The 27,332-nt window shown below is 40.0% G+C and overlaps 1 protein-coding gene across 1 annotated transcript in view; it reads left to right on the plus strand.

Moving 5' to 3' along the window:
• The first annotated feature begins 1,119 nt into the window (after positions 1–1,119).
• Positions 1,120–27,332, plus strand: part of LOC141049754 (alpha-2-macroglobulin-like protein 1) — a 52,115-nt gene continuing 25,902 nt past the window's right edge. The window contains exons 1-18 of the mRNA XM_073546481.1: positions 1,120–1,284; positions 1,665–1,848; positions 4,679–4,841; positions 5,069–5,121; positions 5,449–5,469; positions 7,272–7,437; positions 8,548–8,632; positions 13,151–13,250; positions 16,409–16,523; positions 16,806–16,915; positions 17,537–17,698; positions 18,085–18,309; positions 19,793–19,856; positions 20,571–20,716; positions 22,817–22,966; positions 23,103–23,237; positions 24,061–24,121; positions 26,299–26,422. Of these exons, the coding sequence (XP_073402582.1) occupies positions 1,205–1,284; positions 1,665–1,848; positions 4,679–4,841; positions 5,069–5,121; positions 5,449–5,469; positions 7,272–7,437; positions 8,548–8,632; positions 13,151–13,250; positions 16,409–16,523; positions 16,806–16,915; positions 17,537–17,698; positions 18,085–18,309; positions 19,793–19,856; positions 20,571–20,716; positions 22,817–22,966; positions 23,103–23,237; positions 24,061–24,121; positions 26,299–26,422 (2,144 nt within the window). The 5' untranslated portion in view covers positions 1,120–1,204. The remainder of the gene's footprint in view (positions 1,285–1,664; positions 1,849–4,678; positions 4,842–5,068; positions 5,122–5,448; positions 5,470–7,271; positions 7,438–8,547; positions 8,633–13,150; positions 13,251–16,408; positions 16,524–16,805; positions 16,916–17,536; positions 17,699–18,084; positions 18,310–19,792; positions 19,857–20,570; positions 20,717–22,816; positions 22,967–23,102; positions 23,238–24,060; positions 24,122–26,298; positions 26,423–27,332) is intronic.

Below are 27,332 nucleotides of genomic sequence, written 5' to 3' on the forward strand. Positions count from 1 at the left end.
TGTACTAACAGTAGCTCATTTTGCCTTTCTGCCCAGCTACTTCTTCTCTTTTCCATTGTGTCTATGACATCACTTGATTAAAACTGACTATCTGAATACTTCTAAGCTCTATGTAGAAACTGGAGGTCAATTTTCCCTGCATAAGTAATTACTGCAAAAGTCCCTGGCAGGGGAAAGGAGGGAGTAGCTGGTCAGGAGGTGAAGAGGGGAATGATAAATGCAGAGACAAGAGACATCCTGTTTCTACAAAGAGCAGAGAAAAGAGAATAATTAGCTGGGTAGAAAGGCAAAATGGCAATTGTAAGTACACAGTGTTGCATAATATGATGGGTGCAATATATTAAGTGGTTAAAAACTTTGATGGAAGTGCCTCATTAATCCCTTAGATGCAAGAGAAACCATAGCATCTAGGTGGTTTGACAAAGGTGGAAGGCTCTCTGTAACCAAAAAGCCATTGCTTATCACCAATGTAACTATATAACGAGGTAATGTTTCAATGTCAACACAAGCAGGTATTGAAAAACCTGATAGCAAATAATATGTAATATATGTAATTAGCATTTTTTAGATGCTTCACTTATTGGCTGCACTGTTCACATTGGTTATATCACAAGACCAACTGGGAGCAAAGGGCTCAGAGCGGAGCTGTGGTACCATCGAGGGGGTAATCATACATTTTTTTCTTATTTTATGGAGCTCTCTGGGTGGGCAAACCTTTAAAGCTGAACACAAGGGTTTTCAATAGTCGTCAACATACCTGTATAACAAAAAGGGATTGTCTAAAGAAAACTAAACTATCCCTTTAGAAGAAATTCATGACTGTGCATAAAATGAATAATCTATAATGGCTTTGTTATTGCCAGTGTACCTGTTAATGGTCAAGAGCCAGATATTGATTCTGGTCCACCATTGTTACTAATGTGTGTTAATTGGTCACAGTTCCATTGTGATATGTCGTCATACAATGTGACACTGTCCTGGCTGCCATGTAAAAGTATCCTCAGGGGATTTTGGAATGGCTTAAGGAAAGAGGGAACTATTTTTGCCAATAATTTTAATTTCCTGCTAACAGAGTATAAAGATCAGAGTGAGCAGACAGCGAGCAGATTCCGAGGCAGAGAGGCGACTACTAACACTACTATCGCACCTCAGAAGAAGGAGCTGAGCACATAGTGGTCAGAGCAGAGGATCTACTGAGAAAGGAATGGAGGATCCCATCATCATGAGAAGACTAATGATGATTATCCTGGCTCTTCCTCTGGTATCGGGACAGAGCAGTAATCTGTAAGATATTCCTGTATTTGTTCCCTATATTATTGGGTTATGACATTTTTAGAATGTGATATTGTGGTCTCATTCTCGTGCTGTGTTCCATTAGTTTGCTCATCTAAGAGGGGTGAGACGCTTTGTGTTATTAGATGATATTATTATTACTGTTGTTATTTTTATTCAAGATTTAATATTCATATTACATTGGTCTATTACCACTATTAAATATTATTTTATATATACAGTATATATACACATAGATTTATATTTCCTTCTGAAAATCCTGAATGTATGATGTGAACTATAATAATAGCACAAAAAAAATGAGCAACTTTTACAAATATTATTAAAAGTTTGGGGTACAGTCCATAATACTATATCTTATCTTCTACCAGGAAATACTTGGTGGCAGTACCAGCCGTTATGCCCTATCCCTCCAATCAGACCGTATGTGTCTACGTCTTGTCACCTGATTCTGATGCCGCACTCGACATTTCCTTAAGGGCAACGTCCGCTTCTCCTGTTTTCAATGCCTTAATCAGTAAAGGAGATGGGCAGCTTCATTGTAACACCCTTCAGGTAATACATAATATTAGGGTACGCTCATACTAGCATGTAAAAGATCGGTTCCATTCTCATCCCGAAAAGCGGTGCAATTCTTTTTCTTCATAGAAAAAGGAAAGTCCAGCTCAAGGAGTAAAATCCAGAATTTTCTTTATTTATTTCATTAAAATATAAGCATGGCTGCTATAGTCATCATTGCGGTTTTTACCCTGACATGGGATAGCCGCACAGAAAGTGCCCAGGAGGTTCTGTTTCGAGCAGTATACGCTCTTAGACTCACTTGTCATCTGTGTGCAATCTGTTTTTTTTTTACTCAGCAGCTGTTAATTATTAACAAAACCATATACAGTTTCCTATGGTACAGAATTGTAATGTATGTATAAAATTGGATGCCACTCTGATTGTCAGTATGGCATCCGATTTTTTTTCTCACCCCCATCAAATTTCGGAGTTAAATGGTAGGATGTACTCCAAATCCTGCAATTGCAATGGAAAGACATTTGTAACACTCTGAGGTCTCCTAGACTCTGAGGTCTCCTAGACTTTGAGGTCTCCTAGAACTCTATCCAACCTCTTTCAAGCTCTGTAATACAAGTTCAGCCTTATTAATTCCCAAGTGACCTCATCATACTGTATATGGCTATGTATAAACAGATGATAACCATTCTTAGCTGCTGATTTGTCACACACGCTATCTGTAATGTTTATTCAGTGTTTTAAGGATTTTTCTCTCAATCTCCATGGCTAAACTGCAAGTGTGATTTCCCCAAACGATCCAGATTCACAGTTTAATTGTTGCCTCATTCCCTGTCTCAGCTTTTATATTGGCTATGATGGTCCATCTTGGTTGGCTGTGCAATACCATTTTAGCCTATGCACTTGAAGCAAATCACATGTTTAAATTCCCCAATTTTGGCGAATTCCATAAGATTTGACACCAATTTGATTTGCTCAACTCTAATATCTCTTATATCTTAATAGCTTAAATATAACTCAGAATGTATCAGAAATCAGATATATAATATATATTTATAGCCCATATACCTCAACAGTTAAATCCCAAATTATGGTAAAATTGAAATCCCAAACCCAGTTTGCATAGGAACACCCACCAAAAAAAATCATAATTCCGTCCTTTTACACAAATTTTCATAAATGATGGGTAGCCAGCTTGTGCGCATTCTTCTCCCACCCCACTGCTTTTAGATCTATTTTCACTATAGTAAGTTCTTTTTCTAGCAAAGCAAGAGACAAATATTCTTTAGCAAGTTACATGTCTGCCTTGTCAATGGAAAAGGAGATTTTTTTTTCAAACAGTAAATTACAATTTGTCAAAAGTGTTAAATAAAATATTTTTTATGTTAAAAATATTCTTGATTTTGTATAACTTTTGCAAATTGCTCTTCAGTACTCTTATTGGGCACGATACCACTAGACTTCCCCACCAAGATCTGGGAGAGACAAAAAGATTTTCTTTTTCCCTGAAATAGGACCTGTTAACAGGTGATAAGTCGACCGGTTATGCTCATATTTTAGTCCTCCTGTCTCCCGAGTATGCTATATATTTTTTTTAGTTTGCTATATGGTACCATAAATATGGGCCTTTTTGTTTAGCGATCATTCTTATGGTATATCCCAAAGGGTGTGGCTCACCGGATCCTCTGGGGTGTGTCGTTAGGCTGCTCTGCATAACTACCCTGTGAGCACCACCCATTTGATAAAGACCATAATATTCAGTACTAAACAAAAAGCTTCATATCTCTGGAACCATTAATATCATGGACTGTGCTGTTGGGTGTCAAACTTTTTTGGTGTCTGTTTTTAACACATCTTTTTATCCAATATTTGTATGTCTATTTATTATATGGTTCAAATAAAGTGTTTTGTTAATTTTTCTAAAAACTCCTATTTTTCTCTGGTCTTTGATATCTCTGGAACAGTATGGTGAATCTAAAAAAAAAAGAAAAACAACTACCGCATACTCGCAAGAGCAGCTGGAAAAAAATAAGAGCAAAACTGTGTACTTTTGACTTGGTGACAGGACCTCTCTAAAGGAGTTGTCCACTACTTGGACAACCCCTTCTCATTTTCCATGTTTTTCCCCATTAAAAAGAAAAAGCCTATACTCAGCTCCCGTGCCGGTGCCATTCCAACGGTGTCAGCACTCGTGTTCTCGGGGCTCACATGAGGTCGTTACAACATGCGGACCCTTCACCCAATCACCACTGGCGTCACTCTTCCCGCCTTCAGACGTATAAGTTTTAAAGAGGAAGTGAGAGCTGCGGCTGGCCGCTCACTTCCTGTTAATTACTTCTACGCCTGAAGGTGACGCCAACGCTGCTTGGGCGAAGGGCCCATGTGTCATAGCAACCTTATGTGAGCCCCGAGAACGTGAGTGCCGATATCGTTGGAATGGCACGTACACGGGACATGAGTGTAAGCTTTTTTTATTTTAACTGGGCCAAACATGAGGAATTAGAAGGGGTTATCCAACTAGTGGACAACTCCTTTAAATTCGAGTATCTTAGTCACTACATCCATGAAGCAGACATTGGCAGCAACTGAGCTAATATTGCTGCCTTCGTCATCATGTAAAGAAAATTGTGCACAGAGACTTTATCAAAAAGTTAGTCATATTTGAAAAAGGTGTGATTATATTTTTGCTAAGTAAAAAAAGTGTGATATTGTTTTAGAAGTGTATAAAATATGTCAATGTTTTGAACTATTCCTCCTTAAAATGTTCCAGAAGCCATTTCTCAGTGTTATATTTCTCAGTAAAATAGTCTTCAGCTATACAAAATTGTATAATTTTTTATATATATAAAATTAAGATTCCTTTCCTTAGGTTCCACCACCCACGAATGGTAAAGAGGAGGAAGCCACTATTGCTATCAACATAACAAGCGATGGCCTAAATCAGCTGCAGGAAAAGTCTGTTCTAATCATACCCATGAGAAATGGAATGTTTCTGCAGACAGACAGAGCCATTTACCAACCTGGAGAGAAAGGTAAGAGCCATTCATAAGATGAAAAACAAGATTAAAAAAAACAGCGCCACCATTGTGCCTGGGCTGTGTCTGGTACTGCAATGCATTCAAATGAACTCGACTTAGCTGCAATACCGCACACAACCTGTGAACATAAATGGAGCTGTTCCTTGTTATAAAATATCCATGTTTATCTTTTCTAATACAACCCCTTTAAAACAATTTAAAACGTTTGTTTTCCTCTACAGTAATCATAAAAGGGGTGGATTTTACTGAGAACCTTATTGCCAAAAATGAACCGGTAAGAATTGAACTCTTATTAACAAGGGAAAAAAATAAATCAAATGTCCGAAAATGTTGACTTTACATCTGTTGAAAAAAAATACAACTCCATAAATGCTGGTAGCCATAGGCTGGAAAATAAAATAGCATACCTGCAGAATTTAATCTGTCACCATGGAGAAACATAGATCTGCATAGGAGCTGTATACACAAACCAGTGGAAGCTTTTTAATCAAGATTATTTGCAGACTTGATATATATTCTTATTGTATATGGCTGTAAATGTGATCATAGCCTTTAATCATTCTTACTGACCAATAACTATGGCTTGTTTTCTGTTTTACAGTTTACATTGGTTAACATTGCGGTAAGTGATTATATAGGAATACAGACCATTTCTAATCCAGACTCAAGGGCTAATTACTTGCTAGTTTACATTTATGTACCAGAACACACCAAAGGTATGGCTAAGTCAGGGGGTAGCATGAATCAGATGACAGGTTACCTTAATCAAGATCTGTATCCTACTTTAGACTCAGTAAAAGAAGGAGGCTTCTGCTGCAGCCAGTTGTCTAACAGTCAGACAGGATTGGTGGGAGAAGGAGAGAGGACATGCAGGGTCTCGGAGGTTAGCACTCTTTCCCTGTAGCCTAGGGTTGTGTGTTTGAATGTGACCAAGGGCAACATCTGCCTGGAGTTTATTTGCTCTTCTGGTGTTTACATGGGTTTTTCTTTCTTCCTCTCAAGCCTCTAAAAATGACTGTGAAATTTGTGTGCAAATTAGATTGTGTGGAGCAGTGATCAATACGAATAACAACAACCTAAATGAACAGGGAAGGGCATTGCTAGAAAGGATCTACAAAGTTACACAAGGGATCTGGGGCTCTAAAGGTTCCAAAGACATCACTGATATATACAGTAAGAAGACACCAGTATTAAAAATAGCATGATAATTGGGGACTGAAGAAGCGTTTCTGGTGTAAGAAACGCCAGTACTTTTGTTGAAGTTGACAAGCAGGCATAACCACTAGTGGTGAGATGATCATTTCGCACTACCTCATTGACCAGGTCTGTGCTATGTGGCTGTGGACAGGAGCTGTGGAAATTTCCTTACACTCTGGGATCCCAGGTTAGCCTTACGATTAGGAAGGCCAGCAAGACACTGCACAGATGATGTCAAGCCAGACAAGTGACTCAAACATCACATTAAGGGAACCCAGAAACTTAGGAAATTCGTACAACTCCTGTCCATGGCCATAGAGCACTGACCTAGATGGACTAGGGTTATGCAAAGCGATCTGAACATCTCTATCAGCTACATCCGATCCTGCCCCAACTCCTCTCCAGGTCTGCCCAATTTGACGGAGTTGCTTCAAACTGGCATGAAAATGTCAAAAGTTGCAACTTTTGCGACTTTGCAAAGTGTTTCTGGCAAAAACAGTTTGAGGAATTATCCCAATGTGTAAAAGTAGGAGACATCTGCTGAAGCCAGATACAGGATGGTGGGGAAAATGACACAAGACAAAGAAAGGTTCAGTGAATAGTTCTGTTACCCTGGAGCTTTAGGGTTGTGTTTTTGAATGTTTGTGTGGGCAAAAGGAAGCTTCTGCGTGGTATTTATATGTTATGCCAATATTTGCATGGGTTGGTGGCCTCACTCAAAACCTCCAAAATATACAGAGAGATGAATTGGGAATTTAGATTGTGAGATGCATTGATCAATGTGAGTGATGACAACCTAAATGGTTGGAGCAAGGGTATAGCTATGAAGGATATAAGAAGCAGTCATACCTTGGACACAGGGGTGGACATATTGCTGGTGCAACCTGTTAGCCACACTGGGACCCAAGAAGTAAGGAGGCCCATTTTCACCTCCAAAACAGGTGTAATTTTTCATTTTGTTGAGCTGATGGACTACAAAGGGCCCATATACTATTTGTTCACAGGAGCCCTTTTCTTTCTGTGTCCGCCAGTGTTGGGACACCAGTATTCGAAATAGTATGATATTCTTAGAAATGTAGGACCGTAACAGCGTAGCTTCATGACGTTTATTATATCTTCGAAAATATAAATTTATATATAATAAACTATTGGTGGCTCGGGAAGGAAAAGTGTAATACAAAAAGATATGATGCCTATTAACATGTATTATTTCATTCTTGCCTCTAGGATGACCAGGGTAGCAATATAAAACAATGGAATAATGTTCAACTGAATAGCGGAATATTGGAATTGTCCCATTATTTGTCTCCTGATATACGTACGGGTGATTATAAAATCACAGCTACTAAAGAAGGCTCTAGTGCGGAAGTGACCGTCACTGTAGACACGATTGGTAAGGTCAACATGATTTCAAGTAATGAGCACCAAAATGTAAAGGTTTAAATATAAGTAATGAAAGGGGTTTTTTTTTTTGTTGTTTTGTTAACAAGGTCTGAAAATAACCTTATCAATGATTTCTGACCCCTGGAACCGCCCATAATCAATTGTAACATATAGAAAAACACAGCGTCAAGTAATGAATTACCCTACAGTGCCCCCACAGGAGAAATGAAGCAATGCAAGATCCCCATTGAGATTAACTAAAATGTATTTAAAATGTATAGATTAATGGACAGAAACCAAGTTTAAAGTTTAAAAAAAGTAATATACAGCCATGATAACATTTAATACTTTGTGTGACTGAAATATGATACAATAATAGCCTTAAACTATCCAAGCAAATATAAAAGTCAATAAATATACAGATCATTTTCACGTTAAAGTGAAGTGTGAATACATTTCTTTTGGCCCACTCTGTACATACAGTATACATACAGCATTTGGTGGTGCCAAAAAATGTATACACACTTCAGTTTGTAAAATTTCTGTATAAAAGCTTTATTATTAGATTTATATAGATAACAGCTGTTAATCATGTTTGACTTCTGCAATCACATTAGGTGCTCAAAGTAGTCACCATTAACATCGAGACCTTTCTGATTTCTGCAGGCTTCTGCGCAATCTTAGTTGTATTGTCCACAGTGAATGCTCTGCATGACATTTCAATGTCTTTCCATAGTGCAGCAGAATTGCTGTAAAAACTTAGGGTTCCCAGGTAGAAATTGAGGGGTGAGTCAGAGGAACGAGGTGGAAATTTCACAGCAATCTTTGTCCTCCTATCCAAAGTTCTGGCCGAATAGCATCGAAAAAGGCTCTGCCGTCTCGGTAGCAATTTGGTGGGGCATCGTCTTGCTGGAAGTAAAATTGCTCTTTTATTTTACTCTTCTGATGGCCATGGGGGATCTAGCAATCATGTGACAACATGCATCTTTAGAGACACCATAACGCAACATATTGATTTTTAAAAAGGACATAAATAGCCCCGAGTGAAGTATTTTGGGCCACCCTGTATATATATAAATATTTATACAGTATATATATTTTTTTCTCTGTTTCTTCACAGTTTTACCAAAGTTAGAAACCACCTTAGATGCACCAGATACTGTGACCATTCTTCAACACAACTTTCCTATTAACATATGTGGCAAGTAAGTACAGTCTGATTGTAACACTATGTTCCACTGACTTTATGGATAGAATCATAGAATCATAGAATCGTAGAGTTGGAAGGGACCTCCTGGGCCATCTGGTCCAACCCCCTGCTCAAAGCAGGATTCGCTAAATCATCCCAGTCAGATGTCTGTCCAGCCTCTGTTTGAAGACTTCCATTGAAGGAGAACTCACCACTTCTCGTGGCAGCCTGTTCCACTCATTGCTCACTCTGTCAAAAAGTTTTTTCTAATATCTAATCTGTGTCTCTTCCCATTCAGTTTCATCCCATTGCTTCTAGTCTTTCCTTGTGCAAATGAGAATAAAGTTGATCCTTCTACAATATGACAGCCCTTTAGATATTTGTAGACAGCTATTAAGTCTCCTCTCAGTCTTCTCTTTTGCAAACTAAACATTCCCAAATCCTGCAACCTTTCCTCATAAGACAGGGTTTGCAGACCGGTCACCATTCTGGTCGCTCTTTTCTGAACTTGCTCCAGTTTGTTGATGTCTTTTTTAAAATGTGGTGCCCAAAACTGGACACAATATTCCAGATGAGGTCTGACCAAAGAGGAGTAGAGGGAAATAATGACTTCACGTGATCTAGACTGTATGCTTCTGTTAATACATCCTAGAATTGCATTTTCCTTTTTTGCTGCTGCATCACACTGTTGACTCATATTCAGTCTGTGATCTATTAGTATACCCAAGTCTTTTTCACATGTGCTGTCACTTAGCCCTATTCCTCCCATTCTATATATGCTTTTTTTCATTTTTATTGCCCAGATGTAGTACTTTGCATTTCTCCCTGTTAAAAACCATTCTGTTAGTTGCTGCCCACTTCTCCAGTTTATTTAAATCTTTTTGAATCCTCTCTCTCTCTTCTCTAGTATTAGCTATCCCTCCTAGCTTTGTGTCATCAGCAAATTTAATCAGTTTACCCTCAATTCCTTCATCTAAATCGTTGATAAAGATGTTGAACAATACAGGGCCCAGGACAGAGCCCTGTGGTATCCCACTTGAGACATTCTTCCAACTGGATGTGCAGCCATTTACGACCACTCTTTGGGTCCGATCACTAAGCCAGTTATGAATCCACCTAACAGTTGCCTTGTCCATTCCATACTTAGTCATTTTTTCAATAAGGATTGTATGAGAGACTTTGTCAAATGCTTTGCTGAAGTCAAGATATACTATATCTACAGCATTTCCTTGATCCACCCAATCAGTGATACCGTCATAGAAGGAAATTAAGTTAGTCTGACATGACTTATTAGTTAGAAACCCATGCTGACTCTGTTTAATCACTTCATTCTTATCCAGGTATTGACATACATGTTGTTTAATAATTTGTTCAAAGATCTTTCCTGGTATAGAAGTCAGACTCACCGGCCTATAGTTGCCTGGGTCCACCTTCTTCCCCTTTTTGAAGATAGGAACAACATTTGCTCTTCTCCAGTCTTCTGGCACTACTCCTGTTCTCCAAGAATTTTCAAAGATTATGGAGAGGGGTTCAAAAATTTCTTCTGCTATCTCCTTCAGTACTCTGGGGTGTAATTCATCTGGACCTGGAGACTTGAATTCATTTAGGTTAGCTAAGTGTTTCCTCACTATCTTTCTGTTTATAGATATCCTGGATTCTTCTATTCCCTTAATAGGACAGTGAATAACAGTTGATGTTGCATTTCCTTTCTGAGAGAAAACAGATGCAAAATAGGAATTTAAAAGTTCAGCCTTCTCAACATCCTGTCTTACCATTTCATCATTTTCATCCTGTAAAAATCCTATAGCATCTTTGACTTTTCTTTTACTTTTGACATATCCCCAAAATCCTTTATTATTGCTTTTGACATCTCTTGCAAGCCTCAGTTCATTTTCAGCTTTAGCTAATCTGATTTGTGCCCTGCAGGTTCTGCAGACAGCATTATATTGTTCTTTAGATATGCCTCCCTCTTTCCATTTTATAAACATTTTTTTCTTCCTTTTTAGCATGTGCTTAAGTTCTGTGTTCATCCATCCTGGTTTCCTTAAATGCTTCCTATTCTTCCCTCTTTTCGGAATTGTTAACAACTGTGCTTTGAGAATTTCATTTTTCAAGATTTCCCATCCTTCCTGGACATTTTTGTCTTTAAGGATATCCAGCCATTGGATCCCTCCAATTCTCTTTCTGAATCCCTTAAAATCTGCCTTTCTGAAATCTAACCTTGACGTCTGAGTCTTCACAGGTCTTCCACCTCTAGTAATCCAAAATTCTAAAATAGCATGGTCGCTACCTCCTAGGGTCCCAGCCACTTTTACCTCCTCAACCATTTCCTCCCTGTTTATAAGGATTAGATCCAAGGTAGCATTTCCCCTTGTTTTCTCCCTTACCTTTTGGAAGATAAAGTTGTCAGCAAGAGAGGATAAGAATTTCCTTGACCTGTTAGTTTTGCCTGAGAGAGATTCCCAACAAATGTCTGGATAGTTGAAATCTCCCATGACAACTATGTCATATTTTTTGGAGAACTTGGCCATCTGATGCATAAAGAGTTCATCTATATCTTCGGCTTGCACAGGCGGCCTGTAGTAAATGCCTACAATGGTGTCCTTTCCATTGTTCTGTCCTTGTATTCTTACCCAAACAGTTTCCACAGAACTCCCAGTCTCTGAAGCTTCAATCTCTGTGCAGATATACGCGTTTCGAACATACAATGCGACACCCCCTCCTCGTTTATCAAGTCTGTTTCTTGCAAATAAGTTGTATCCTTCTAGTCTTGTATTCCAATCATGTGTATTGTCCCACCATGTTTCAGTGATTCCAATGACATCATATTTCTTTTCCTGTGTTAGTAGTTCCAATTCTCCTTGTTTGTTGCCCATGCTTTGTGCATTAGTATAGAAACATTTTAGTTTGTGATTGGTTTCTCTTTCTCCAATATTTTTATTAATTAGATTCTTTCGTCTTTGTTCTTCCTTTCCACTTCTAATAGCAGAGTTCTCAATAGCATTTGTCAGGTGTATGGCTTTTTCTGGTCTTTTGCTTCCCTTCCCATGTTGTTCTAGTTTAAAGCTCTCCTTACAAGTGTAGCAAGGCGACTTCCAAATACATGCTTTCCAGTCTTCGTAAGGTGCACCCCATCTCTAGCAAGTAGTCCATCGTATAAGTAGTTCACTCCGTGATCCAGAAATCCAAATCGTTGCTGACGGCACCATCGACGTAGCCAGTTGTTCACCTGCAGAATCTTATTCCACCTCCTTGTTCCATGGCCATCCACTGGGAGGATGGAAGAGAAGACCACCTGCGCTCCCAGTTCTTTCACTTTCTTGCCTAAGTCTTCAAAGTCTCTGCAGATGATTTTCAGGTCGTTTCTTGCGGTGTCATTTGTCCCCACATGTAGTAGCAGGAATGGGTGGTCATCTGTAGGTCTGAAGAGTCCTGATAACCTGTCAGACACATCTTTAATTTTTGCACCTGGAAGACAGCACATTTCTCTTGTAGTTATATCCGGTCTGCAGATAGCAGCCTCTGTTCCTCTCAGCAGGGAATCCCCCATGACCACCACTCTCCGTTTCTTCTTCACAACATTTTTCTTTCTCCATCCAGGAGGACTCTGAAGGCGTACAAGGTTGCTGTTTGTTGGCAAAGTCTTATCCTGATGTATTTCTTCATCGTTTTCCTGCGTGAGAGCCTGGTACTGGTTCCTGAGCAGTATGGGTGCTGACTGCCTCCTGATCCTCCTGCTTCTCTGGGTCACATGTCTCCATTCCTCTGTTTCTTCAGGTGCACTTCGAATTTCTTCTCTTTCTGTAACATGAAGAGATAATTCTGCTCTGTCCAAGAACTCTTCACCTTCCTTAATGATCTTCAACGTAGCTAACCTCTCTTCGAGATTTTGCAACTTTTCCTCCAACAGGGACACAAGCTTGCATTTGTGGCATGTGAAGTTTGGCTTTTCCACTGGTAAATCTGTGAACATGTAGCAAGAAATGCAGCTCACCAAATGGCTCCTGGCCTCTTCCATCTTGAGATTTCTTAAAAACGATGAAAGATGAGCCAAATTTTTCCGATTTCCTCTTTTCAGCTGCAACGGCCAAAACCCAGTGATCGTTGAGCTCGCGGAGACTCTTCACTTATCCCAGAAGGCACTGGGAATATGCAAATGATCTCCTCAAGACTCTTCCCCTGGTTTTCCGATTTCCTCTTTTCAGCTGCAACCGCCAAAACCCAGTGATCGTTGAGCTCGCGGAGACTCTTCACTTATCCCAGAAGGCACTGGGAATATGCAAATGATCTCCTCAAGACTCTTCCCCTGGTTTTCCGATTTCCTCTTTTCAGCTGCAACCGCCAAAACCCAGTGATCGTTGAGCTCGCGGAGACTCTTCACTTATCCCAGAAGGCACTGGGAATATGCAAATGATCTCCTCAAGACTCTTCCCCTGGATAAGATGTGCCCTTTACAATATTCCAAATTGTTCACTTGTATAACATTAATATCACACAAAAACTTCAGAACTGTTATGTCTTTATTTCTTTCTAGATATACATATGGTAAACCAGTGAGAGGTCACACAACTGGAAAGATTTGTCGCATTGCCACATGGACTACAGATGACATCTGTCTTCCAATTGATGGAGAGGTAAGAGTCAGGTCCTTCAGCGTAACCTGTCAATAGAATCATGCTGCCCAAACCAGTCTGAATGAATGCTGCCAGGTATGTTTTACTCTGAAACGCTCCAACGTTTCAGAGAAAACATAATATGAAGAGCCCATTGAGAAAGACGAGACTGGTCTGGTGCCCCACCTTGGCCAACTTCTAACCACACCTCCCCTAGGTGATTTACAAGTCCCTCCCATGTCCACATGTAGGTAGAGACCTGTCAATCAACTAGGGCGGTGTTGAGCCTCCTAAAGAATCCAGTGCATTTGACTCCACCACATCCCCTCATCCAGACTCGTGAAAAATGCCGGTCTTGTTGAATCGGGGCCTTAATGTGGTATGGAATATGTGGACATTGAACATATTAATTTTGAATTGCATTAAAGCTATACAGACTATTAGCAGAAATGCAGTTCAGTATTCATATATTCAGTGTTCACATATTTCTCAATGTTCTGCTGCACTTGTTTGGATAGATCAGTGGTCTCCAATCTTCATTAACTTGAGAGCCATATTCTGGTCTGGAAGAGGGTCGTGAGCCACATCCAGTCACCTACCCTCCCCCAATAAAGAGAAAGTCCAGCTCCTGCCTCCACCACAGTAGTGGCACAGAGAGCCTGCATTATCACCGTAATGGCAGCCAGAGCTTCCCCACAGAAATAGCACATTGCCATCATTGGGTATCCTTGCATCAAGCACTCCCACCATATCAAGCTTCAATCGCCTCCTCTATCTTCTAACTGACATTATCATCTTATCTCCAGTTTAAGCACTCATTTAATTTATCTCTCCAGTCCCAAGGCCAGTACATATGGGCATCCAGATCTGCTCTTCTTTACTCTCAAAAGTCACCATCTGCAGACGTGCTCTTCATAGTGTTTGCTATGGCTGGTGCTAATGCACCAACCTAGCAGTCTGCAGATGGCCATGATCCACACATCATGGGCACGTGAGCCATTTGTGACTCCCGAGCTGCAGGTTGGGGAATGCCAGTGTGACACTGAGTCACTACTTACGGGCACGCCATGAGACAGGGTAGTCAGGAGGTCTGGGGTCAAATTCCAGGAGGTCTCTTAGTACTGAGGGTGATACAAAAATTTGGTCAGGTAACAGTCTGGGGTCAAATGCCAGGAGGGCTCGTAGTATAGATGGGTGACACAAAATCGTGGTCAGATAACGGTCCGGGGTCAATACCAGGAGGGCTTGTAGTACAGAGGGTGATACAATAGCATGATCAGGTAACAGTCCAGGGTCAATACTAGGAGGGCTCGTAGTACAGAGGGTGATACAAATGCATGGTCAGGTAACAGTTTGGGTCAAATGCCAGGATGGTACATCAAAAGTATAAGGGGAAATCAAAAACAGTATTCACAACAAAATCCAAGCAAGATCAGAGTTAAGGCCCCTTTACACATAACGATGTCCCAGCGATCCCACCAACGACATGATGGGATCGCTGGGACATCGTTAGGCTGATCGCTGGTGAGCTGTCACATAGACAGCCCCAGTGATCAGGACCAGCGACGCTGGACGCTGGTTTCTAATGTAAACATCGGGTATCTAGGAGCCCGCGGCTCCTGGATACCCGCTGTTTACCTTGGAAACGAGCGTACATGCTGGTTTCCAAGGTAAACATCGGGTATCTAGGAGCCGTGCGACTCCTGGATACCCGCTGTTTACCCTGGAAACCAGCGTGCACGCTCGTTTCCAAGGTAAACAGCGGGTATCCAGGAGCCGCGGGCTCCTAGATACCCGATGTTTACATTAGAAACCAGCGTCCAGCGTCGCTGATCGCTGGTCTCTCGCTGCCACACGTAGCGATGTGTGCTGGGCAGCAGGAGACCAGCAATCAAAAACGGCCCGGGATGTTCGAGGACGATCAGCGACAACCAGCAGGGGGCCGGTCGCTGATCCCCGTCACACACAGCGATCTCGCTGGAGAGATTGCTGATGTGTCACAAAATCAGCAATGTCGCTAGCGAGATCGCTGTGTGTGACGGGGCCTTTAGACACAGAGCGAACAAACACACCTACCTGAAGCAAATGTACAAGTGACGCAGACTAGCTGGACTAGCTAGCTATCTGCTAGTAAATACCTTGTAACTGATTAGGGATGAGAGGCGCCTGAGAAAACGCAAGCAGACCAAGTCTGATCCAGCAGCTGGGCTGTTAATCAAACTGTTGACAACCCAGGAATAGTTTGGAGAACGGAATGTCACTCACAAAACTGACAGTCCAGCACACTCCAGATCCCATTGGGTGGCCGAGCTGTAACTCATAGTGTTCCTTGGCCCCAGTCAATGTAGAAACCGTGACCATTGGGACAGATAGATAGACAGACAGATAGATAGATTGATAGATAGAAAAAGAGAACAAAAAGCAGCACAAGAAATATTTGTAGGATTCAAAAGCTTCCCAAGTATGCACCAAACCTTGTAAATATATCCAAAAAATGGAAGGTCCACCTCTCTGGACCGAAATGTCGCCATATGGGAAATTAAATCACACATATTTTTCATCTAATTGTTTTGCTGCTTCCATTTTTTGGATATACAGCTCTGGAAAAAATTAAGAGACCACCACATCAAAACCCTGTCATGGGCAGCCCATTCTCCAGACCTGAACCCCATTGAAAACCTCTGGAATGTAATCAAGAGGATGATGGATAGTCACAAGCCATCAAACAAAGAAGAACTGCTTAAATTTTTGCGCCAGAAGCAGTGCGAAAGACTGGTGGAAAGCATGCCAAGACGCATGAAAGCTGTGATTAAAAATCATGGTTATTCCACAAAATATTGATTTCTGAACTCTTCCTGAGTTAAAACATTACATTAGCATTGTTGTTTTGTAAATGATTATGAACTTTCTTTCTTTGCATTATTTGAGGTCTGCATGTACTGTTTGTTTGTTTTTTATTTTGACCATTTATCCTTTTCAGGAAAAAAAAAACAATTTATTGCTTGGAAATTCGGAGACATGTTGTCAGAAGTTTATAGACTAAGAGAACAATTTACATTTTACTCAAAAATATGCCAATAAAGAGAAAGAGACAAACTGAACATTTGGAAGTGGTCTCTTAATTTTTTCCAGAGCTGTAGATAGATAGATAGCCTTTAAACTTCTGTTTTTTACTCTAGACTGATGTGAACGGATGCTACACCATAGAAGTGGACACTGAATACTTCAAGTTTAAGTACGATGGATACAGCAACTATCTTGACTTGGAGGCTTCTCTTGAGGAGGATGGAACTGGTAATGATGGCTTAGAATTATTACTTGCATACCTAAAGTCTAGAAACTTCTTTTTACAGCCAGATGTCAGCTTGGTTTACACTGGATTACACTATAGAGATTTGTGGTCCTTTTCCTGAATCACAAATTCTGCTCAGTGAAGTGGTATAGCTCCATCATGGACATACTTAAGGCTTTCAGAGGATATCTTAACAGAATCAGAAATGACAAAGAACATACAACTGTTTTAAACTCCATTTTCCACTTTTTGAAGCTTCATAATTTTGTACTGCTTTCCCGCAGGAGTGGAGAGAAAAGCAATAAAACATATTTTTATCAGCGAAGTTCTTGCCAAGGTGGAATTTCAAGAGTCTAGAGGGTTCTTTAAACCTGGACTTGGTTACAGAGGACAGGTAAATGATTAGTATTTTATAGCAATGGGGTTCTGGACACCTTGTATAGGTATTCTCCAAGAGAGAAAATATAATGTCCTACTGAGGCCCAATATTGTGGCACCTAGATTAATATAGAACACTATGGCCACTACACAGGCCTAATTACGCTGCGCTTGTGTTACGCCCAACGGTGGCACACATGGATTAGTAGACCCACTGTGGCACAGAATCAGGCCTGCCAAAGAAGGGACATGGCTAAGCGGCTACCTGGTGTCTACTACCAGGAAGTGCAAAGCTCACAAGACATGCCAGCAGAAGGGGACCACACAGAGTGGCCGGTGCAGTGAGTATGCCAGTGTCCCTGCATGGAGGGAGAGGGTAAACCATGCAGGGGAGCTGGCAATAGTGTTACAGCTTAAGCATATGCTGAGGGCTTCTGTCCTATGATTTGAGTAATCGGTGGGGTCTCAGGACCCAGACTTTCACCAATACTGAACAGGGGATAGAACATATGAAAAATTAATATTTTTTTTAAAACGAAGCAGAAAAAAATAGAAAAAAAAATATGGACTGTATTTTTCATCACAATCCTATCATAATAATTGATGTTTCTAATCTTTTTTTTTTCTTTTTTTGCAGATAATGCTTACAACACCCGATGGACATCCAATGCAGGATGAGGATATTGAGCTGTATGTTAATGGGGAAAGAAAAGAGGAAGTTTACACAACTGATAGCAATGGGAAAGCGAAATTCACATTAGAGTCCACCATCTTAACTGATGATGTGACTAATCTCAGGGTAGGTAACCGTTACATGGGCTGGTTTCCAAAGGTTCAAAAAGTTGACATGGCAATCACTTTTTATTAAAACATGTGATTAATCTCAGGTTTATCTTTTATTACATCTGTTTCAAGGCTTACTTAAAAGAGTTCAATCTGATGAAGACCCGTGTTTATGCCCTTAACGAAGTCTACTGTATAGACGACCATTAATTACATGGACAGCCCAATCATTTGAATAAGAATTGTGTAATGCTCTAGTTCCCCTGTGGTGGCGCTATGTTGCTCTCAGATGACAGTTTATTGTTAGGGTCTCAACAGTGGATAGCCAATGCCATATTAAAACCCTGCATTGTACATTTCATCCATATTGATAAAAAATGTATATATTTTTAACCTCTCTAGGCACACTACATACCCAGACAGCCATTGACAGATGTGACTGAAAAGCAACCAGTGTACGAAGACAGTTATGCATCGGTGATCCCTTCTTATACTAGAACAGTAAGCCAAGTGAAAATCAGAAACGAACCTTTTGTCTTGCCCTGTAACGAGAGAGTAAACCTGTGGGCAGACTATGCACTGGATGCTTCCGAGTACACAAGAGAAACTATAGACTTTCATTTCCTGGTAAGTGATAGAATCGATCTATCGATCTAGAAGGGTATTATTGCTATATTTTTATTATATTTTTTACAATTATTATTTTTGTGTTAATATTTACTACCGTACTTCTTTTATTGTTATTACCAATATTATGAACCCTTCCAAAATTCTCAGATCATATGGCCTTAGACTATGTTCACACCTGCATCAAGGATTCTGCCTTTATTGAAGCCACTATGTATTCGATGAATCCATTCTGACTCATTTTATACTCGCTCTAATGAATCCTGACAGATCCTACTATCAGACCATAACAGAAAAATGGAAGACTAATGGAGAAACTTTAATGCAAGTATATTAAGAACCCATGCCCCGGTTCATCAAAACATTTTTGGCAAAAATCTGGCATAAAACACCGTGATGAGTCACAATTTTTCTGTGATTTTTGACGTTTTCACACTAATTTCGCCCAATTCTGACAACACTAGTGAGGCTGGGTCGGGATAGGGGTATCTGACTAGAACACACCCTCCTCATTCTCATCAAGACCGGCATGAACATCACTTTCCCTAAGTGCCAGGGAAACATCAACAATCCACTGTGACATGCCCAGGGTACCTAGATACACACCTTGGCCAACCATGTGAGCTTTTGCCCTACATGAGGATAAGCCTGATTTACTTATTATACAGAGAATTATAAAAAGAAATGTACCGCTATATAAACTTGAAAATAAGAAAAGCAGGATACGCCTGAGTTATGGCCACAGTCGAAAAAATTTATAGAAAACTGGGTACATTTCAGAGAATAACGCTAAGTTGCGACACCACACACAACCTGTGGACTCCTGCTGTGCTCTGGTAGAAAAAAGCCATGTTTTTGTAATCCTGCACAACTGCTTTAATTATTTGGATACCCTTAGGTTCTAAAAGATGTGATCAAACCCAACCTGGCAGAGTTAATACCCCCATAAACATTAGACTAACGTCAGCCGGACCCTCTATGTCAATGTTTAATGTATATGGGGCCTCTGACTCTTCCTTCAAGAATTTTTGGAGGAGATTCGGATCCGGCATGTCCGATTTTGGAGTGCTGCGGATCCTTTTGTTCTTTAAGAGATAAGGCGCCACATGAGATCTCTTAGAATCTGTTTCTAAAGCTTATTTTAAATGAAACGGGGCAATACCAGTGTGAGACATATGGATCAGACTGACAGTCATTACATGTCTCACACTGGTAACGCCCACTTTCATTTAAAATAAGCTCTGGAGGCAGATTCTCCGGGAGATCTTTGTCCCACCCATAGATCTTAACAGCTTATTTACATATTAAGAAACTTGGATTTCTCTGGAATAAGACATCGGATCGCAGATATCAAGATATCATTTTATTCAACTTTCTATGACCTGCATGCCCGTATAGAGGGCTTAGGAGGATTATTCCTACTGACAAATTCCCTTTATAGAAGCAGCTTTCTTACCTCAGTTTTTTATTGTGTTTCTTACAGATCATTAAATTTGGGAGCATTGTCTCAAGCTCAAGTATAAAACACACAATTTTTCCAAATGGAGGTATTTTTATGCATTAAATTATTTATACATGTATATGTATGTATGTAAATATGATTCACAATGAATAGTTTATTCTTAGTGTATTACTCTGGGAATTTTTTAGAGTAGAAAAAAAGTTTTGTTTTTTTTCTTTCTAGATACAACGCCAATTTTATCTGCAGGTTGTACATGAGATTGGATGACTTGTAATATTAGAAACAGGCCATACACAAGAAAGGCCAATTTTCTGTTCAAAAGTACCTGGCCTTATATTATTGTTATTTATTATTATTATTTTGTCATTATAATTTTTACTATTATTATGGTGCATTGTCCATCAAAATGCTTCAATGTCTTAGGGACTATGTTCTCAAATTCTGATATATGGTTATTACCATTGTCCTTATAATGTATATAACACAGGATTATTATTCTATAGCTTTGATGTCTTTTATTTCAGCAGTGGATACTTTAGTTTGAAACAATTATAAATTATTTCCTTCTTTCCCTTTCTTTCTTTCATTTATTTCTTCAAAATTTTGGGCCTTGATGTGAAATCTTTAACTATCATGATTACTCAATGGTACTGTTTTTTTCATATGGGCCATAGGGACTTATTGGGCCTTCCTACGCTCCCAGGCACTGGTGTGACTACAACGTCTGCACCCTGGGTTATAGATTGAATAAAACCGATGTCGCATTGTCTAAAATTTTCATGTTTCTTCTTTCAATCAGGACTGAAGAGCTTCTTCCCCTTTCCTGTTATGGTCACGCCTGACATGTCGCCTGCCGCCACCATCATAATTTACGCTGGCCTTGACAATGGAGATCTAATTGCTGACAGTATTAAAATCCCAGTCACTAGCTGTTTTCCCAACACAGTAAGTGCTAGCATTTTCTCTTCTGCCATGTTAGGGCATTGAAAAATAATAATTTCGTAAATTTCACAAAGAGATATCTATTACCCATCATGAGATAGGCAAAAAATGTCACATTGCTGGGGGTCCTACCAATCACTAGAGCTGTGGTCCCAGGGCCCCTTAGTGTCCTCACTACATGACCATAATGAGCCCTACTGGTCAGTGTCGAAAAAGTGGTAAAAACTGCCGAGCGCTTGTCAGGGTTTTTTTTTGCTCCATTAGTCTTTGGCTTCCTGCGAACAACATTTTTCACTTATCACATGGATAGATGATGAATGTCTTTAATGGCACCACCATTGGAACGCAGGTTTTCCTACAATTAAGCCTTATGTCTCATATGTATTAATGCTCAGTACATTATCTAAATTGTACCGAGCTGTAATCTATGGTACGTATACCTCTATGGAGCCATTGCTTGTATAAGACCTCAATATGCCTCCACACTACCACACTGAGTTCGGTGACATATCGGTTCTGTTGCTTTTGTTTAGTGTTGATGTTCGCAGCTCTGCCATTTTCATAGGCTTCACATACCACTCTCAATAATTCCCTGCAATTCCATAAATCAGAGTTTTCTGATTCATGACTAAAACAGGAATATCTGTGAAAACCACCAAACAAGCTGCGCTATACTGTTTCCGTAATTCCAATTCACTTCTGGAAGCGTCCCTTAACAGATATAGCAGCTCTCATTCTTCTGGGAAGACTTTCTACAAGATTTTGGAGGTGCCTGTGGGATTTTTTGCCCCTTCATTCACAAGAGCATTTGTGAGGTCAGACACTGATCATGAAGGAGAGGGGAAGGCTCAGAAATCTCCATTCTAGTTCATCTCAAAGGTGTTGGATGAGGTTGAGGTCCAGGCTCTATGCGGCCGGTCTTGTTTTTTCCACCAAACTCCCGCAACCATATCTTATGGACCTTGCTTTGTGCACTCTGGCACAGTCAAGGGGAACAGACAAGGACCTTCTCCAAACTGTTCGCACAAAGCTGAGAGCTACAGTTATCCACAATATCTTGAATGCTGAAGCATTAACATTTCCATTCACTAGAACTAAGGGACAGAGACTGACCCATGAAAACGAAGCCCAAAGTATTATACATCCTCCACAAAACTTTACAGGGGGCACAACACAGTCAGTTGGGTAACGATCTCCTGGCATTCACCAAACCCAGAACCCAGATTCGTCCATCAGACGGCAGATAGAGAAGTTTGATCCGTCACTCCACAGAACACATTTTCTCCACAATTCACAGTCCAAAGATGAGAACTTTACATTATTCCATCCATCGCTTGGCATTGTAATTGTCGATGTAAGGTTTGTATGTACTGTATCTGCTCAGCCATGGAACCCCATATAATAAAGTTCCCAGAGAGGGCACAGTTTTTTTTGCTGATGTTAATACCAAAGGAGGTTTGGACTCTACTACAATTATGTCCTCAGCTCCTTATCACTCTGTGACCTTGCTCTGTAACTTCATGTGGTCTCTACTTCATGTCTGAGTTTCTACGGTTCCTTCCACTTCTCAGTAATATTACACACAGGTGATAGAGGAATATTTATGAGGGAAGAAATGCCATTAATTAACTTGGCACAATGGTGGCACAATAGACAGCAACTAAAAGAGGACTGAAGTCCTCCAAAGATTCAAAAGACATAAAAAAAAAAGGCAGCGATGTTTTTACCTGCCTAGGCCTCCAGCCAAATGTACTTTAGGGCACAGCAGGCCCATGTGGTTAAGATGGCAGTAACACGGGTGCAAAGATACTGATGAGACAGCCACTCACTACCTACCAATCCATGTAGGGGGTGGCTGCTTAGTATGTGTTTGCACAATGAGGACTTGTATGTAGCGCTGTTCTAGATTGTTTCCCGAGGCTTGGCTTTGTATTGGCGGTGCATGGAGACAGATATTCCCGTCTCTGCAATGAATGGACTTTAGGAAGTACAGTATATTTCTCCTATCTTTATGATGGCATTTGTTGTATCGTCTAATACAGGTATGGTGCATCTCTGCATTACCTGTTTGTTGTAACTGAGGTGATAACTTTTTTCCTTAAGGTCTCTCTTCAGTTTTCGGAGGAGCAGAGTCTTCCTGGGTCTACAGTGAATCTTCACATCAGTGCTTATCCAAATTCTTTGTGCAACGTGCGAGCTGTGGATAAGAGTGCCGAGCTCCTGAAATCTGAAGAGGAAAGTTCAGAGGATGCCGTAAGTCTCTACCGAATAGTTTACGAAGATCTTTACTATTAGGTTATTTGCTCAGTGTTGAGCTCTCCATTATAATTAGAAGTAAGTTGAGTCATGAGTTGAACTTTGTACTGACTTTATCTCTTTTCTGGTTTAGGTAAATGAATTCTTAAATGAGTGGGATACATATGGGTACCCCATACAGATTGAGGAGCTCCAGGCATGTCCAGATGGTTCTTTTCCTCTTATTGTAGAAGCTTTTGACCGACCTGATATATTCAGGTTTTTTGAGGTATTAAATCTACTACTTATACTTTTTAGTATTCATCACTATTATATATAATAAATATTATTTATGTAGGGAGGATAGCTTACAATATTTTAGGACCTTCAGCAATAGGAAACAAAAGTCCCAGTGAATAAGTATTAAATACTGCTACCCTGAATAGCTCTTAAAGGAGACATGTCACCAGGTCAAAAGTGGCAACATTTTTGCTCTTATTTTATTCCTGAGTATTCCATTTTTTTTTAAATCTATCATACAGCTCAGGAGAGATGAGTCTTTTTATTTAGTGCAAATTTTTATGGTCTTCCTGAAGAGGGCGTGGCTCACAGGATAATTATACAGAGCAACCTAAAGACACGCCCCCATGTAATCTGTCAGCCACGCCCCTTTTGTAAAAAGCATAAAAAATAGCACTAAATAAAAAGGCTCATATCTCAAGAACTTTAAGGCCGACTTTCAAAAAACAAAAAACTGAATACTCAGGGGAGCAGCGAGAATAAAATTACAGCAAAACTGGACACTTTTGATCTGGTGATCGGTTTTCTTTTAACAACATAATTCTAGGAGCCTGACACTAGGGGGGGCTCTCCGTATAGTGATGTGTTAGCTTTCACCAGGCAGAATAAAACTGCATACGCTAGCTCTGAAATCTTGGCTTTTGAAGTCCCCAATTCAATTGGTCACTGTATTGGTATACATTTAGGGGTTTACCGTTCTTTCTTTATCATTATATCAGCTGTAATCTGATCAGATCAAATATTTTATAAAATTCTGCATAAATTCACAGCTCACAATGTTGTATCATTTATACCTTTGTGATATATTACAGCAACCTGGTATAAAAGTCCTAACCAACTTCTTGATTCGGAAGCCCATGGAATGTTCAAAACGTGAGATAACTTTATTTGTGTGGAAATTATTAATTTATTGATTAGCAATTAGCGCGCTGATTATCTTATCTTAATGAATCGCTAACTAAAAATAATTGAGGAAAGCAGAAGTCTTTTATAGATTAAAACAAAAGTTTCTACAGATGTTATGTCTCTTGCTAAAAAGCAACTGATTAGAGGCTTATGATTAATAACTTGGTCACTGCCATCTTTCATCTGCAGCATGGCGTCACATTATTTTCTAAAACAATGGCAAATTAGTTGATCTTGGTATTGGAGCTCAGCCATAATCTCTTAAATAGACTCGATGAGCTGCAATACCAAAAATGACTTGTAATGGACAACCCCTTTAAAACATTGTTAGGGACAACTCTTGTTTTTACTTAAATGTATATATTTGGGGAGACAAAATTATGCACATTCATTCTATAGCCTCTGTGTTGCATTGTCTGTTGCAGGCTGCAGAATGAGTTAACTGGGAGTCCGTCAGTCAGTCTCTTATGACTGTCTGGTGGGAAGTATGTAACTCTTTGTTCTGTCTTCTTCTGACCTGCTTTCAGCTGATTTATGACCACTGACCACATCAAAGTTGAATGTTAAGGGAAACAAAGGACTTGTAAAAGTGAAAACTGTGCAAAAGTTTTAATAAAACCGATTTGCAAAAATTATTTTTATATCCAAATACATTCATTTACCCACTTCACCATCTTGGGTTTTTCCGTTTTTTGAGTTTCCGTTTTTTGGTCCCCTTCCCAGAGCCATAACTTTTATTTTTCCATCAATATGGCCATGTGAGGCCTTGTTTTTTGTGGGACAAATTGTATTTTTGAGCAACATCCTTGGTTTTGCAATATCGTGAACTGGAAAAAAGGAAAAAAAATTAAAATTATGGTGAAATTGCAAAAAAAAGTGCTATTCCACAATTGTTTTTTGCTTTTGTTTTTACCATGTTTACTAAATGCTAAAACTGGCCTGTCATCATGAGTCTCCAGGTCTTTACGAGTTTGTAGATACCAAATAAGTCTAGGTTCATTTTTATTTATGTGATAAAATAAAAAATCCAAAGTTTCTAAAAAAAAAAGTCGCCATTTTCCATGACTCGTAGTGTCTCCATTTCATTTTTCGGGATCTGTGAATGGGTTGACATTTTTATTAATACCATTTTGATGTAAATACGATCTTTTGATTATTCTTTGTTGCATTTTAATACAATGTTGCAGCGACCAAAAAAGCGTAATTCTGGCGTCTTGATTTTTTTTCTCCAGCCCTGCTCAATGTAGCAGAAATACTCACTTGCTGTGAGAGCCAACCACTCTGTGGTGCTCATAGCTATCCGGCAATGACAACCACAGTGGTATCCTGCAGACCCTGGGTTGTCATGCCAACCCATCGGCGACCCGCGGTCATGTGACAAGGGCGCTGATGGGCGGGATTAGTGACGCATTTCCGTTGTGAGCATGTTAAAGGCCGCTGTCAGAGATTGATAGCGGCACTTAACATGTTAACTGCAGTGAGTGGATAGTGATTCCAGCCGCATCTGTTAGGGGCACATGTCAGCTAATGAAATCAGCTGACATGTGCCAGAAATGACGGAGCCCGCAGCAAACAGGTGGAGGCGACCTTGGACGTACCTATATGTCTAAGATTGAAAAAAGTTAAGTAATATAAAAAAATTATTCCTAAAGTGGACGACCCAGTTCACTTATCAACAGGATAGGGGATAACTTGTTGATCAGAGGTGGTCCAACCACTGGAACCTGCACCGATCGGCAGAACCAGACACATTTATCCCCCTGTAGCAGCAATGCACATGCTCTACCGCTTCACCATTCATTCCCTCCACTTATTCTCAGCTTTTCCAGCAGACCCATAGATAAACAATGGCGCATCGATCGGGTATCTGACCACATGCTCCATTATAGAATGGGGATAAATGGTTCCCTTTTGAATATAAATTCCCTGCTCTATCGATCGGTGTGGGCCCCATCGGTCAGACATCCACTAATCAATAATTTATCATCTAATCCTATGAGTAGGTGATTCCTTGTTTTAACCAGAAAATCTCTTGCAATATTGCAAAGTTGTCTCTGTCAGTAATAAGTGCCGATTAAATTTTCACAGAGTCTGTTCAGTCATTGCTGTTTTATTAATGATTAAGACCTTCCCATTGATTGCAGAACCTGCACCTGAAGAAAATTCATTGTTGTCAGCATCGATGGTAATTACAGAAGAAATTCCACCCCAGAAACCTGTGCGCAGAAAGTTCCCCAGTACCTGGCTAATGAACACTGTGCCAATCGGGTAAATATACTATACATATATATATACATGGTGTTTAGTTTATTATACACGACTGTTTATTCTATCATTAGACATAAATGCAAAAAGAAAATGAATAACATGTTAAACACCTTGTTTAAAAGGAAAATGTATTTCCATGCATCCTATTAAGATCAGCATTAATAAAGGGAGTCCTCTGTTCAGGACCCGTACTTATTAGCGAGAGTGGAGAATGGCACAAAGGGCGTCTCTCGCTCTGGGGAACCTGCCCTCTCCTGCGTTACACAGACGACCCATTGATTTTTTTTATTGCTAACCATGTAACCTGTAATGGCGCTGAACAACCTGAACACATACTCCCCTATTCATCAAAGTATTGTAGCCAGATTTCTCTTGTAAAATACTTTGAAATGTCGGGAAACTTTTGTGCATCTCGAAGGTGAGCAAAAGTTTTGCAACTGTTGGTGTTTTTATGCCCAGTCCTGGCCAGATCTGCCAAAGTGGGTGAAGCACAGGTGCGACGGCCAAAAATATACTCCCATCCTACACTGGAGTAACATTTTTGGCATGGAGCACTGAGGCGCACACCAGTGATAAGATGCATCTGATTCATTGAGTGGTATGTGTCTTCTAATGAATTTGGCGCTTCTTACTCCTGTATTAATGAATTAGCACTTCACAGATCGGTCACAGGTGACTGCTGATTGTTGTGAGTCCCAAAAGGGAGCCATTTTCTGATCAGTTTATTATAAAGAGACCTTCTAAGGGCAGGTGTAGACAGCCATATTTTCGGTCCGAGTGCGATCCGACAAAACATCAGGAAAAATCGCAGCATGCCCAAGTTTGATTTGGTATTCAGATCTCTCTCGACCATGCAAGTCAATGAGTTTATGGAAAACATTGGATTCAGATGACGTCTAAGTGCAATTCC

The sequence above is a fragment of the Dendrobates tinctorius genome, unplaced genomic scaffold, assembly GCF_039654945.1.
Source record: "Dendrobates tinctorius isolate UK_male_01 unplaced genomic scaffold, ASM3965494v1 ptg000147l, whole genome shotgun sequence".
In the NCBI taxonomy this organism is placed as follows: domain Eukaryota; kingdom Metazoa; phylum Chordata; class Amphibia; order Anura; family Dendrobatidae; genus Dendrobates; species Dendrobates tinctorius.